This window comes from Carassius auratus, chromosome 2 (genome assembly GCF_003368295.1).
Source record: "Carassius auratus strain Wakin chromosome 2, ASM336829v1, whole genome shotgun sequence".
Lineage (NCBI taxonomy): Eukaryota > Metazoa > Chordata > Actinopteri > Cypriniformes > Cyprinidae > Carassius > Carassius auratus.
In genome coordinates this window covers 3,927,496-3,941,801 of record NC_039244.1, presented here as the reverse complement: position 1 = coordinate 3,941,801, position 14,306 = coordinate 3,927,496, and the positions used below count along the sequence as shown (strand labels likewise).

The 14,306-nt window shown below is 35.3% G+C and overlaps 3 protein-coding genes across 4 annotated transcripts; all 3 read right to left on the bottom strand.

Moving 5' to 3' along the window:
- Positions 1–514: 514 nt before the first annotated feature.
- LOC113113017 (E3 ubiquitin/ISG15 ligase TRIM25-like) lies at positions 515–3,367 on the bottom strand. The gene is made up of 4 exons (XM_026279116.1): positions 2,701–3,367; positions 2,537–2,623; positions 929–1,162; positions 515–730 (listed from the first exon to the last, which is right to left on the bottom strand). The coding sequence occupies exons 1-4, from the start codon at positions 3,274–3,276 to the stop codon at positions 542–544; spliced, it is 1,086 nt and encodes a 361-aa protein (XP_026134901.1). The 5' UTR covers positions 3,277–3,367; the 3' UTR covers positions 515–541.
- Positions 3,368–4,507: 1,140 nt separating this feature from the next.
- Positions 4,508–9,937, bottom strand: LOC113112974 (E3 ubiquitin/ISG15 ligase TRIM25-like). The gene is made up of 7 exons (XM_026279000.1): positions 9,217–9,937; positions 9,031–9,126; positions 7,799–8,032; positions 7,218–7,374; positions 7,073–7,132; positions 5,396–5,482; positions 4,508–5,040 (listed from the first exon to the last, which is right to left on the bottom strand). The coding sequence occupies exons 1-7, from the start codon at positions 9,811–9,813 to the stop codon at positions 4,985–4,987; spliced, it is 1,287 nt and encodes a 428-aa protein (XP_026134785.1). The 5' UTR covers positions 9,814–9,937; the 3' UTR covers positions 4,508–4,984.
- Positions 9,938–11,181: 1,244 nt separating this feature from the next.
- Positions 11,182–14,282, bottom strand: LOC113112967 (protein THEM6). 2 transcript variants are annotated; one of them, XM_026278988.1, is made up of 3 exons: positions 13,996–14,282; positions 13,245–13,749; positions 11,182–11,979 (listed from the first exon to the last, which is right to left on the bottom strand). In XM_026278988.1, exons 2-3 carry the CDS (start codon positions 13,743–13,745, stop codon positions 11,872–11,874), a joined length of 609 nt encoding a protein of 202 aa, XP_026134773.1. In that variant the 5' UTR covers positions 13,746–13,749; positions 13,996–14,282; the 3' UTR covers positions 11,182–11,871. The 2 variants fall into 2 exon arrangements, with proteins under 2 accessions (XP_026134773.1, XP_026134763.1); XM_026278978.1 differs by having other exon boundaries at positions 14,138–14,279.
- Between the last annotated feature and the right edge of the window lie 24 nt (positions 14,283–14,306).

Below are 14,306 nucleotides of genomic sequence, written 5' to 3'. Positions count from 1 at the left end.
TATATATATATATATATATATATATATATATATAAATAACCATTTTGTTTTTCTTTATCATTTAATTTGCATGATATTTTGTGAAGTGAAAAAAGTGATTTATTAACTTTTATTCCCCAAATCTGTTAAAAAACCTTTATTTCCTTAATGTATTTTAGCGACCAAGACCACCATAAAGAGCAGACTAAGCAAAAAAAAAAAAAAAAAGTTAACAATTACAATTTTAATTTTACATTTTGTTATGTTTAACTTAAAAATAAAAAATGACCTTCATTCAAAATGTATTATATCACAAAAGTCATTTGTGATAGATTACGTTTCTTTTGTTTTTATGTTAACTATATTTTGTAGTGAGAATTTTGGACATTTAATTTGATTTAATTGTAAAATACATGATTTTGCGTAATTTTTATATATATATATATATATATATATATATATATAATATTTTTAAAAAATTCTAGTTACTTGTCATTTATTAAAATGTTTATTTTCAAATCAGTTCAAAATTCCTTCATGCATGTAAGTCCACCATAGTCAGCTACCCTGTGAATCTGTTTCTGTACTCGCCTAATTCTGCGATCTTGGTTGATTCTCTGTCACAGACCTCGTTGACTTTATCTCTCAGCTCTGTGAGAGCTTTTCTCAATATCAGTAAAGAGAAGTACGGATGGACGTCAATGCTGGGCCGACCCCCGGCGTCAGGAGGAGCACAGAGCGTCTTATAGTTCTGCACAGGTGAGTCAAACAGGTAAAACTAGCATGTTAGTGAACAGAAAGTAAGCAAACCCACACCTCTTTATTCCCCTATAGAGCCTAAACAAAGAGAATGCCACGCCATGGCCTTGTGGTTCCCATAGTGTTATAGTTTCGTAACCTTCAGCACAAATAACCCAGTTCAGTTCATATTTCAAACCAAGGACTTCACCTGCAGGAAATGGATATGATCCTCAGTGTTTGAGAGCGCCTCTAGCTCGGCCTCTCCTCTCCGGTGTTCAACTATCTGTTGATTCAGTCGTTCTAGAAGCTTCTCTGTCTGTTCGAGAGCTGTCCTCTCCTCACCTCTGATCAGCTCTTTCACCTCCAAATGCTTCCTTTCGACGGAGCGCAGCAGTCTGGTGAAGATCTTTTCACTGTCATCCTCAACCGCTTGTGCTGAGCGCTGGAGCAGTGACAGAAAGGACATTTTATCTAAAAACTGGTCGGGTCACACATGTACTGTTCGCCACTCTAAAAAAGACTGAATATACCATGAACTAATGTGATATATTTTTACACTATCATAATTCATGCATATTTTGTGTTTTGAAGGTAGGCTACTAAACATCATTTATCTCAAGTGTATTTATTATATCTAAAATGTATTTATTTCCTTTTATTTTAAGCATTCATACAATATTTAGGTTAGAAACAGATAGTATTTGAAAATACTATATAAACGGAGGCTATATCACCTTATTTAGCAAAGCCATTTTCTGTGAATGCGAGGGACTTCCCATTGATTAGCCCCAGAATGTAAGATTAGAAGGTTAACAAGAGCAGTATATAACTGATAAATCTTTGTTTAATGGCGGTTATTACCATATACCGACTTGATAATCATTTGTCCTGATAATACAGAAGCAATCATGTAGTGTTTTCTGTTTTAGAATGAATAATCGGTCAAGAAGGTCATTTGTGATTTGTTTTGATTTAATTTAAAGCTGTTCACTCACACATTGAATCGTTGCAGTGGTTTCTCAGACCATAACAGATTACTTGATACAACAGAAAAAAAAATGGATGAGGTGATATTTATCTACAGTGCACTGGAAGACACAAAACATAATGTCTTTATTGTTCAGGTGTTAAAGGCAATTTATATATATCCAAAACAGAATATCAAAATCACTTTTTGATCTAGTAAATTAATTACTGAATTTTATTAGGCTTTGCATTTGGATATATATTTATACATGATCAATGATTACTTTTTGTCAATGTTTTGCTAAAATGCTGATTTGCAAAGGTTTACTCTGTGTGTTACAGTCACACCTATTCTTCTGCACTCTTGATGTTTTAGAATTTAACCCCTTCGTAGCTGTGTGCTTTTTCCCCTTGCATCATGGCTGATTTTTAGATTGTACAAATATGCTCTGTTTTTGTATTTTTATTTATTCTTTATTTATTCTTATTCCGGTCGTGTACAGTGTTTTTTTAGGTTTTTTTTTGGTGGTCTCGTAGGAAAGATTTGTACCATTTTGTTGAAGTAAACATTAAAGCTGCAGTAGGTAACTTTTGACGCTCTAGCGGTTAATAAACAGAACTGCTTGCGTCTTGCGGAAGAACATTGTAGCCGGAACTACTTCTCTCTGTTTATGTCTATGAAGAATCAAAAAGGTACTGGGTTACTCCGCCGTGGTACCCCCGAAGCAATCTAAATAGTCAGAATATAAACACTTATTATAGGTGTACCCTAGTGATTCAGGACAAGCTAAAAACACAAATTAAAATTTATTTAAACTAATTTCATGATGCTTTCTACTACAAGACCTACCTTGACGTATTTTACAATATCTCGGAGTTCCTTTTCTCGTTCCTTACACCTCAGTTTTGACTTTTTCCATGCTTCCTCAAGATGTTTCTGTTTGAAAACCATGCATGTGAGAATTCTGCCATCTTTGAGCTCTACTTCACAGATTTCTCTACAGTATTTGTTACCTGTTTTTCCATCCTCTCCTCCATCACAGACACCACACTGTGACCCTTGTGTCCATCTTTGAAGCACAAACTACAAATGCTTTGTTGGTCTGTGCGACAGTAAAAATCCCGCAGTTTATTGTGACGTGAACAGATTCTTTTCTGCAGTTGTTTTGTAACTTCAGAAAGTGGATGCATCCTGCCACGATTCCTTTCATTGTGAGGTTTCAGGTGCATCTCACAGTAAAACGTCTGACATTTGACACAAAACCTAACCGCTTGATGTTTCTTCCCGGTGCAAACGTCACATTCGACATCTGCTGCTTTCTCACCAGCCTCTTGAATGCTGGTTCTCCTCAGTTTCTCCACGATATCAGCCAGTATGGTGTTTCTAGCCAGAGCAGGTCTGGGGCTAAAGGTGCGTCTGCACTGAGGGCAGCTGAATTCGGCTTTCAGTTCACATTTCCTCCAGTAACCTTTAATGCACTCCATACAATAGCTGTGTCCGCAAGGAATTGTGACGGGCTCCCATAGCACTTCCAAGCACACTGAGCAACAGAACTGGTCCTTATCCACAGAGATATTCGTTCCTGCCATTTTTCCTGCATGTGTTTGGTTAGAAGTTAGGGAACTGAAAGGTGGTCACCAAGGCAGGACAAAGAGAACCACACAATAGTGTTGTGTATAAACTGGGAGTGACTCTAATGCAGGTACAGTAGAAGCTTATCGGGTTACAGGCCGCAACAGCCTGGAGCAGCCAATCACAAACAAGAACAGGAGTTCACTTTTTGCTTTTATGCAAAGAATGTATGTTGCGTGTAAAGCATGATCACGCACCTGCTACTTTCAATATGATATGTGATGATCTCCACCAATTTGAAAAACACGTTGTGCACTAAAAGTAAAAAGGTAAGTCTGCTTTCGCTATTGTTTATCATTATTTAAACATTTTAGATTCATATAGTAGGCATTTTAGATTGCAAATGTGACTTATTTTAAGACCATTTTGCATATTCCAGTCATATCCCATATTTGTTTATTGTTCATATAGCAAGTGCCACGAAAGCCATGAAGTTACATGCAATTCAACTATTATCTTTTAATTTTTAAGTAAACATTTGGTATTTCCTTGTCATTGTATTGAATTGCCTACATTTACCAATTTTTTTAAATTGCTAGAAGGCACAGGTTAGATATAAAAGAAAAATAAGAACCTGAACAAAGACATGAGGGTGAGATATAATCTACAGATGAAAGGAAATCTTGGTTTCTTGGTTGTAGAGCATAAAAACATTTATATTTCTGCATTAATAACAGAACTTGCAGTTCATTGAGTCATATGTTGATTTAAACCTTTTATATTGTTATTATTGTATTTTAGCTGCTCTGGTGGATTCATTGAGTTTGTGAAGGATTGTGAGTTACTAAGTTATAAGTAAAAGTTAAGATATTATGATGTAAAAAGTCTATATGAAAACGAATACAGTAGAAGAATATGAACTGAAAAGTCTAAAATCGTGAAACAGATTTCAATGAGTCAGATCTTCAGTCATAAAGTAAAAGTTATAAAGTCTAAATGTAGACATTCTAAATATTTAAATTCTGAAAAAGTCTAAAGTCTGAGAGACTAAGAAACGTCAAAAAGTTATAATTATGACAAGTATAAAATTGAGATACTGAGTCATAATAATAAGCCACAATGATTTTTTTATATATATATATATATATATATATATATAGTAAATGAACAGAGCCATCAAACTGTTTGGCAGAAACTTTATTTTTCATGATATGAAAAATAAGTATTTAACATCCTACATCTTTTTTGTTTGTTTACATTTCAAACATACAGTATAAAGCTAAAATGAACATCTGTGAATAGATGGACATCATCAGTGAATAAAACATTAGTATACTTTACACCAGTATAACACTCTATATAATGTGTATGATTAATACTTAAGAAAATACTACAATCATAGCTTAATCAACAGGTAATTATTTTGTAAAGTTTTGATCGCACAATATTGCAACAATCACTCCTAACACATCGGTCATTGTAAGATATAAAGATTAACATAAGTTTAAAGATAATAGCTTTGAGACTTGGACAGTAGACACTGAAACGCATCTGCATTTACATTTCTGTCTTATTTAGTAATAAAAGATTGTGGTAAATATAGCTTTACAGTTTTTTGTTTTTGTCATTTACCATAGAAATGCTCTAAAAAAAAAAAACTACCACACACTGATATTGGCCTCTTGACCGAGCTCTGATCAGGGGTTTCTCAGGATGGTTTTAAGGCTACCTTCGTCTCCTGCGCGGCTGTAGTTTCTGACGAGGACCAGTTGTTCTGGATCCTGAAGAGCACAGAGAATATGAGAAAACAATGATTTACTGTATGCAAAAACAACAAGTCTCAGAGATGGTCAACATTCTACACGAAGTAACAAGTACATTGTGTGCTATATTTACAGACATTTCCTTTGACCCTAAAACACTACACAATGCATTTAATTGTATTATATATATATATATATATATATATATATATATATATATATATATATATATTTATTATTTTATTTTTATTTTTATTTTTTTTGTGAAAAATACACCTCTATATGGAAAATTCATTCATATTTACATAACAGTGAGCCGTATTTTTGCTGACATTTTTTAAAGTATCCAATAAAAGCGTTTCCTGATACTCACCAAATGAGGAGAAAGGAAACACACTGATTGACGGGACGCTAATGGTGAAAGGATTCTGTACAGGCCGAGCAAAGACCGGTGCTGAAGCTATCAAATAAACAATGAATCCTGTTAGCAGTGCACTGCAAGCTTCTTCACACATAATTGAAAACAATTAAAGGGGGGGTGAAATGCTATTTCATGCATACTGAGTTTTTTACACTGTTAAAGAGTTGGATTCCCATGCTAAACATGGACAAAGTTTCAAAAATGAAGTGTACGTTTGAAGGAGTATTTTTGAAGGAGTATTTTTGTACTTCCGGTTTGTCACAAGTTTCGGAAAGTATTTTTCGAGTATGGCTCTGTGTGACGTTAGATGGAGCGGAATTTCCTTATATGGGTCTTAAGGCACTTCTGCCGGAAGAGTGCGCACTCCCGTACAGCGAGGCTGAGCAGCACAGACATTTCACTGATCAGAGCGAGAGCGTCGCGAAATGTCACAAAAGGAGTGTGTTTTTGGTTGCCAGGGCAAGAAAACCCTGCACAGATTACCAAAAAAACAGCATTAAAGGACCAGTGGATGGAGTTTATTTTTACAGAGCATCAACGGAGTTGTGCAAGTGTTTGTGTTTGTTCCCTGCATTTCGAAGATGCTTGTTTTACAAACAAGGCCCAGTTTGACGCCGGATTTGTGTATCGTTTATTTCTTAAGGATGATGCAATCCCAACGAAAAAGGGTCAAGATCGTGTGTTGGAACCGCAGGCGGTGAGTAAAACTGCTTCAAATATCTCTGCCTCTTTGTTAGTGCGTCCCCTCCCATCGGAGACACGGGTTCGAGTCCCGCTCGGAGCGAGTCATTGCTGCTGCTGCTCTCGTTCAGTTTCAGCCTCGGGATCTGATTCTGGATCATAAATAAACGGCTGAATCTGACTGTTAGCCATGGTTTGTTTTGGATGATGGGTTTTCCCTCACGGTAATGTCACAGCTTCCAGACGCTCTCAACGCAAAAGCTTACTGGCGCTCGTGATTCTTTAGCTCCGCCCACACGTCACGCCTCCAGCCGGTCGTGTTTTTTCAGGAAAAATGAGTACAGACTATCTTTCTCTTATGGATATAATAAAACTAAAGACTTTTTGGAGTTATGAAGGATGCAGTACTACTCTATAGGTACTCAAGATTAACAGGATATTGAGTGAAAACGAGCATTTCACCCCTCCTTTAAATCAATGAAGAATTAACATTATTTTATTAGATTAATATAAAAAATCATGTACATATCTTGAGCCAAGGCTCTGTTCCAAACGAAGTGAGCATTTTAAGCAACATACTACACATTACTGTTCAAACATTTAGGCTTACACACACACACACACTTTTAGTGTAAATTATTTATATTTTATAATATACAATTTTATTTAGAATAATTTTTTTTTTCTTCAGAAATGTGTACCTTTATACAGCGAAGATACATTCAATTGAAAAAGTAAAAAAAGTAAAGCCTTTTAACAAAAATATTTTTCAAATAAAAATAAACATTGTTCTTAAAATCTTACTATTTCTTAAAGAATCCTTAAAAAAAAGTTAAGCACAATTTATCGCTAAAAGATTCATCATAACCAAAAATGCTCACTGTGTTTTAAAACCGATTGTATACGCAAGACTTGATTTAATGCACTTTTTATTTTATGGACTCCTACCTGCATTGGACTCTGAATCTGTCTTTGGTTTGTTGCTCTGAATAATAGTCACATCATTCACTGCAAACCAGAACGGGACAGTTAGAATGAAATACTGACTCACTCCTAAATGGCTTGAAAGGTCTCAGAATGCAAATCTGTTCACCTTTCTCTGAGATGCTGACAAATCCTCCATGGCAGACGTCCTCGAGGAGAGCCTGGAACTCAGTTAGTGCCGTCATCATGCTCCCAAAGTTTGGGTCAGAGGTAAAGTTTGGCAAGTCAGGCACAGGCACAGGCTGAGCGCACAGAGACCTGCAGTTCTGAACGAGACAGAATTATCAAACGGCAAAGATGTTAGCTGTAGGCAGTGGTGTGTCTTGAAACTTTAATGAATCAAAAATGGTATGCAACTCCTGATAGTGGTTTCAGTTCACAAAGGCAGAAACTGATGCAATCTCAGTTCCGTGTCCCCCTTTGATGTTTTAAACTACAGTTCAGGTTTGAGTTTGAAACAAGTTTGAAGCAACATCAAGGTGAGGAAATAATGACACTTTTCATCTCTTGGTGAACTATTACTACAAATGTGGAAACTGAACAGTAGTGGATTGAACGCTTCACCAAAACACTGATTAAACTCAAAGCTCAGAAAATGTGCTTCATAAAACTAATCACCACAGAGTCTTTAATCAAATCACTTAACCTCAGGATCCCCCAGAGACTTTGGATAAGAACCAGTAGCATTACCTGAAGGAAGGCGATATGGTCCTCGGTTTGCGAGAGCTCTCCTAATTCAGTGTGTCTTTTCTTCAGCTCTGTTATCTCCTGCTCCAGTTGTTGAAGGAGTGCTTCAGCTTGGCTCGCTGCCGCCCTCTCCTGACCCCGGATCAGCTCTGTCACTTCAGTGCGCCGGCGCTCTATGGAGCACACCAGCTGTGTGAAGATGCGCTCGCTCTCCTCGAGGGCCGTCTGCGCAGAGAGCTGAGAGGAGACAAAAGTGAAATCATAAAGCGTGACTTCTACTTTGAAGAGGTTCTAATCGGCATTTGATTGCTCCTTTGAAGTAGGAGTTTGAAGTGCTTTGCAGACGTGCTCAAACCTTCAGAACTCAATCAATCCAAGCAGAGCATTCACTGAAACTAAAGAGCAAAAACAGCTATTCAGAAATCTTTATACAGCCTTAGCCGTGAGACCATGCTGAATTACTGAGACCTTTGTCAGGGTCAGAGTCAAAGATGGAATAAATCAGTATGACACTTGCATAGGAGTGCAAGTGTCATACTGATTCATACTGATTTAAAATGTAAATAAGTCATTTTATTTGACATTTTTTTGTAAGATTCATGCTTTTGGAAAAAATAACCCTATAAAATACAAGGTGAAGAAGTCAGTCTAACCCAGGTCTAGGAGATATAGACATGACAAGGACTTTGGTTATCTTATAGAAATGTATTTGTATTTTTAAATTTATAAAAAAAATAAAATAAAAAAAAAGTTTACTTTAAACATTGGTTATGTTATTGAAAATGGCCCATTTTACTCGAGATATATATTGGCAGCTGTGATTTCAATTATTAGCAAGAGTTTTAAAAGAGAAAAGTGAAGAAAAAAATTGTTGTAATGTAAAAGGTAATGTTGTTTTTTCTAGATTTTGATATCTTTTTATCATATATGTTCACATTTATTTGATTAAAAAGTTAACTGTTAAATATTATTACAATTTAAAATAACTGTTTTCCACTGTAATATATTTTAAAATGCAATGTATTCAATGCAACGCATCATTCCTCCAGTCTTCAGAGTCACATGATCCTTCAGGAATCATTCTAAAATGATGATTTGCTGCTCAAGAAAGCTTATTATTTATGTTTTTCTGGAAACCATTCTATATTTTTTCTTGTGATAATTTGATGAATAGAAAGTTGCTGACTTTGTTACACGCACACACACACACACACAGACACAGGTGTCACACTCACAGTGAGTATCTGTGTAGCCTCTCTCAGGTCGGCCAGCTCCTTCTCTTTCTCCTGAATCCTCTGCTGGGAAACCCTCTGCATCTCCCCCAGAGCATTCTGGGAAGACATACACAGGTTACACAACATGTCATGTTTTTACTGACTCAAACACGAAACGCACACTCTAGAAAGGGTCTACAACATTACCTTTTTCTCATTCATCTCTGTTGTAGCTAGAGCAGTGTCATGTCCTTTGTGTTCATCTGTCAAACAAAGATAACAAATGCACTGCTGATCTGTGCGGCAGAACACCTCCAGGAGCTTCTCATGGCGAGAGCAGAGCTGTTCTTGTATCGTCTTTGAAGGAGAAACCAGCTTGTGTTTCTGAAAGGCAGGAGACTCGTAGTGGGGTTGTAGGTGGGTCTCGCAGTAAGACACCAGACACACCAGGCAGGATTTAAAGGCTTTGTTTTTTGTCCCAGAGCAAACATCACACTCCACATCCCCGGGTTCGGCTTGGGTCGGGTCAGAGTCTGTCGGTCCAGGGTTGAGACCTGTCTTCTTCAGTTTCTCCACCACATCTGCCAGCATTGTGTTCCTGCCCAGCATGGGTCTGGGAGCGAAGCTCTGCCTACACTGAGGACAGCCATAGATCCCCAGACAGTCGTCCTGGTCCCAGTAGCCCTTAATGCAGCCTTTACAATAACTGTGTCCACATGGGATAGTCACAGGGTCCTTTAAGACATCAAGACATATTGAACAGTTGAACTGGTCGTGCTCCAGGAAAACCCCAGCTTGCGCCATTTTAAAAGGTTTCTTGCCGTCCAACCCAGAGGCAGAATGAAACCCAGGCTTTGTTTATGCAGGAAGTGAGTCATGTGACCACAGAGTCTAACAGGAGGGGGAGGGGCTGAAGAGCTGCTCTGCACTACATCTGAGCATGTCAGAAAACACTGAGCTGCCTGCAGTGGTGTTCAACTCGCTTGAGTGTTAAGTGTTCTGGCAAGAATTAGTGCTGCTCACAAAAAATGAGGTCATATGTCACCCCAAAACCGGCACAAAAATAAATAATAATTAAATAGAAAAAAACAACAACAACATTAAATTTAAAATTATATTTATAAAATGTAAGTTTATATTACTTCATAAGTTATATTAAACATATATATACATAAACACAATTTTAAATTATATATTTATACATGTAAAAAAATTATATATAAGTAAATAAAACATTTTAATAAACATTTGTTGTTTAATATAAATAAATCACATAGTATTTAAAATATTTGAAGTATAATATTATTGTATTAACTATATATGAAACATTTTTTTATAAAAATGTAAATAAATTACATAATTAACATATATATCAGTGCTGTCGAATGATTAATCACGATTAATAGCATCCAAAATAAAAGTTGTTTACATAATATATGTATGTCTGTGTATATTTATTATGTATACATAAATATACACACACATGCACGTATATATTTCAGAAAAATATGTTATGTTTATATATTAAATATATATATAGTTTAATAATATATATGAATATAAATATGTAAATATTTTCACAATATATACATGTGTGTGTGTGTATTTATATATGCATAATAAATATATACAGAACACACACGTTATGTAAACAAAAACTTTTATTTAGGATGTGATTAATCGTGATTAATTGTTTTACAGCATTAATATATATACAAAGTTTATAAATATTTAAATATTTTAGAAATACCTTGTCTGCATTTAGAACCAAAGATTACATATCCACAGTCCAAACAAAATCACTGAACTCAAATTCTATTTTAAACTTTGGAAATAAGTAACTAACTAAATAATTAAATTATATAAAACGAATACAAAATATTTTGTTCAAATAAACCAGTGAGATTTTTACTGAATCTGTCAGATATTTTTCATCTCAAATCATGTTGTTCTTGTGAGCTCCAGCCCTGATGCCACTGATTCAAACCAGGGACAAACCAAATATAATGCCCTTCTTCAATCCGTGTCCAGTTTTAATTAATCTTTCCAGTTAAAGAGTGGGATATGTCAGTGTTTTCACACTAGATGGCAGTATTGCAGCTCTCACATGATCCAGATTCATTAACACTGGTTATAAACGAATGCTTCTAATAACTCAGAAACATACAAGCATTATTTATAATGAAGTATTTTATTTTATAACGCAAGTCTTCATGTTTCATCACAGGTGCTTAAATTATTTTACATACAGACTCTTTTCAAAGAAATTATGCAAATGTCAGAAAAATGTACTTTAATAAATACATGTTCCCTTTTCATAAATAACAATAATAAAACCATTTCAGTTTTAAAGTGGAATAAATAACTACATCAACATTTCTGACCAGCACAACAAATCCAGTTTTGATATGATAAAACAACACACTTGTTTGAATTCACTGCTCAGAACTCATCTATCATTTATAATATTAATATACTCAGTGCAAATCCCTTCGAAGTGATTTTTGTTACGTTCATGTGCATATTTGGTCATAGGAGCGTTCAAAAGCCTCTAGCGTTCAAGTCAGTGGAGTCAAGCTTTCAACATTCGTTCATGCACTCTGTTTCTCAACAGAGATTCATGCTCAGTGGTTTGTCAGTCATATTTCTTGCAGCTTCTGGAATGGATTTTTTAAGTACAATAATGATGTTGTAATACTTTTAAATAAATACATGAAGGGCTGGTGTAGTGGAGTAAACACTGAAGCTGCCAACAGCCGCAGGTTCTGGATCAGAAAACCCAACATTTAGAGAGAAGATAAGGTTAGCATCACGGGAAACTTACATGCAGAAGGAAGGCTTACGGTAAAGTCTTTGAATTTATCATTTGTTCTTGTCGTCCAGACCACTCTCTGCTCTCAGAGCCTGACTGCTAGCAGAGATGAAACTGATCCAGTGCTGAAGATCCTCTGAAATCTCAGGGCAATCCACCTTCAAATTACACAGACACATGGGATATATTGTATGTTAGTCCAGCAGGAACATACTTCTAAGAAGCTCACGGTATTACCATATTATGTGTCTAACAATATGGTATTACCAAAGAGTCTTGAAATGAGTGCAATATTCATGGTAAGCCAAGGAGTGTCATGGTATTACCATAATATATATATATCCAAAAAGCACAGTATTACCATGGTATGCATGTTAGGGGATACACATTTTAGAGGAAAACAGTGAAGTATTTAATAAATGCATTCATTTTGATTGCTTCCATTGTCCTCATTTGAAGTCACTTTGTATAAAAGCATCTGCTAAATGACTAAATGGTAATGTAATTCATAATAAATAAATATGAAGAAAATAAATAAATATACCCAACAGTACAGTACTACACTTGGTAGAAAAATGTAATAGAAACTAAATATTTTACATATACATATATTATTAATATACATTTTTTATTTTATTAATTTGGTCTTCACAGGGTCAAAAATAATGAATTAATTAATAAGAATATTAACAGTAATACCTCTACTAATAATTAACAAAATAAATAAGTACATATACATAATTAAATTAAATATTAAAACATTCAATTTAAATAGATAATACAACAATCAGTACAGTATTTTAGTGAAAATAATATAATAATGTAGAATAATAAATTGTAAAAAATCCAAATTATATCTTAAATATATTTATAATATAACATTTTCACTGTATAAATTGTGTCTTTATACCATAAAAAATAAAAAATAAATAAAACAAATTATATATATATATATATATATATATATATATATATATATATATATATAATTGCTGTTTAAATTTTAGGATGAACATATTTGTGGATCCAAAAAATATATATAAAATTAAGAAAAAATTATAAATAAGTAAATGAAAGCTATTAATTTTATTATTTAAATAATTCAAAAATAAATAAATAATACATCTAATAGTACAGTACTATAGTGAGTAGAAATATAATAATGAAAATATAATAATAATGTGCATTCCTACAAGATATTTCCAAACTAATATACTAATATTTTACATATTTTTATTTGTAATATTGTTTTTTTTCACAGTATAAATTGGGTCTTTATACATGAAAATATATAAATGACTTTAAAATTTCCGAATGGGGTCCCAGGCATGACAATGCGAATATTTGGTAGTCCAAAAAATATGTAAAAAGCAAAAATAATAAAAAATAATATTTAAAAAAGTTGAAATAAATAAATGCATACCTTTTTCTTGCAAAGGTGTTCCAAGATCTTCTGTGGATTTCCGCGAATAACATTCTGCCTGCACAGCATGACAGCAGACACGAACCCGTCAGACTTGGATACGAACCTCTGCTCCAGGTAGAAGGACTTCTCATCCCACGCCACGATCCGCGTGCGCAGCTCGAACGCCTCGCCGAGCGCCAGCGAGCGTCTGTAGCGGATGGTCGTGGCTCCCACCAGCATGGTGGCGTCGAGCGCGCGCGCGGCCAGGAAGAGCCCGTTCCGGGTGCAGTGCGCGTACCGGGCGAAGTCGCACTCGCGAAGATAGCGGGCGTTATTCATGTGGCACATAAAGTCCAGGTCGTGGAGGAGAACCCGTCCGTGAACGACCTGCTCGGCCAGAACATCTCCAACCGGCACCTGGAACCAGGATTTGATCACCATCCACGAGCCTCTCAGAAAGTACCAAACGTCAAAACTGCTGAACAGAACCAGAGAGCCGGACAGAATCCACAGCAGCATGATTCTGTCACACAGTGAAGATGATTAATTATACACATCATTAATAATTCATATAGATCACGTGGAGACACAGAACTGGGCTTATTGAATTTCTACTGTATTAACAGCAGTGACCCGACTACAAAACAACACGCAGAACATTACTGCATCTGTTTGGAGAATTATATAAGCTCGCTATATGATGTCACATCATTCATTCATATTGGAAATGAATCAAAAATCAACATTTCGATTAAATATCAGATCTCACTTCTAGATCAGACAAGGCCGTGCAACGACACGTATCCCAAGAAGACAGGTTTGAGTTTTAATACATGTAAATTGATAAACGACGTGCATTTATTAGTGTACATAATCATAATCTTGTCAAATGAGTTATTCTTGCTACTCACGCGATTGACACCCGAAAAACCGGCTTCACGCACTTCCGCAGAGAAAAACTGCGCTCCGATTGGTTTAACGTGTCTACGTGACTACGTCAGCAGGACGCCAGACGAGCGGCGTGACGCCATCATCGTTTCCAAGACAAACTATTATGCATTAGGTTGTAATTGTTTCAAA

Coding starts and splice junctions, on each gene's coding strand:
- LOC113112974 (XM_026279000.1), bottom strand. CDS start 9,813: ATGGCGCAAGCTGGGGTTTTCCTGGAGCACGACCAGTTCAACTGTTCA. Junction 7,375..7,798: donor ACCATATCGCCTTCCTTCAG/GTAATGCTACTG, acceptor TGTCTCGTTCAG/AACTGCAGGTCTCTGTGCGC. Junction 5,483..7,072: donor AGATTCAGAGTCCAATGCAG/GTAGGAGTCCAT, acceptor TTTATTTGATAG/CTTCAGCACCGGTCTTTGCT.
- LOC113112967 (XM_026278988.1), bottom strand. CDS start 13,745: ATGCTGCTGTGGATTCTGTCCGGCTCTCTGGTTCTGTTCAGCAGTTTT. Junction 11,980..13,244: donor AACACCTTTGCAAGAAAAAG/GTATGCATTTAT, acceptor TGTAATTTGAAG/GTGGATTGCCCTGAGATTTC.
- LOC113113017 (XM_026279116.1), bottom strand. CDS start 3,276: ATGGCAGGAACGAATATCTCTGTGGATAAGGACCAGTTCTGTTGCTCA. Junction 2,624..2,700: donor AGGAGAGGATGGAAAAACAG/GTAACAAATACT, acceptor GTTTTCAAACAG/AAACATCTTGAGGAAGCATG. Junction 731..928: donor ATCATATCCATTTCCTGCAG/GTGAAGTCCTTG, acceptor TCACCTGTGCAG/AACTATAAGACGCTCTGTGC.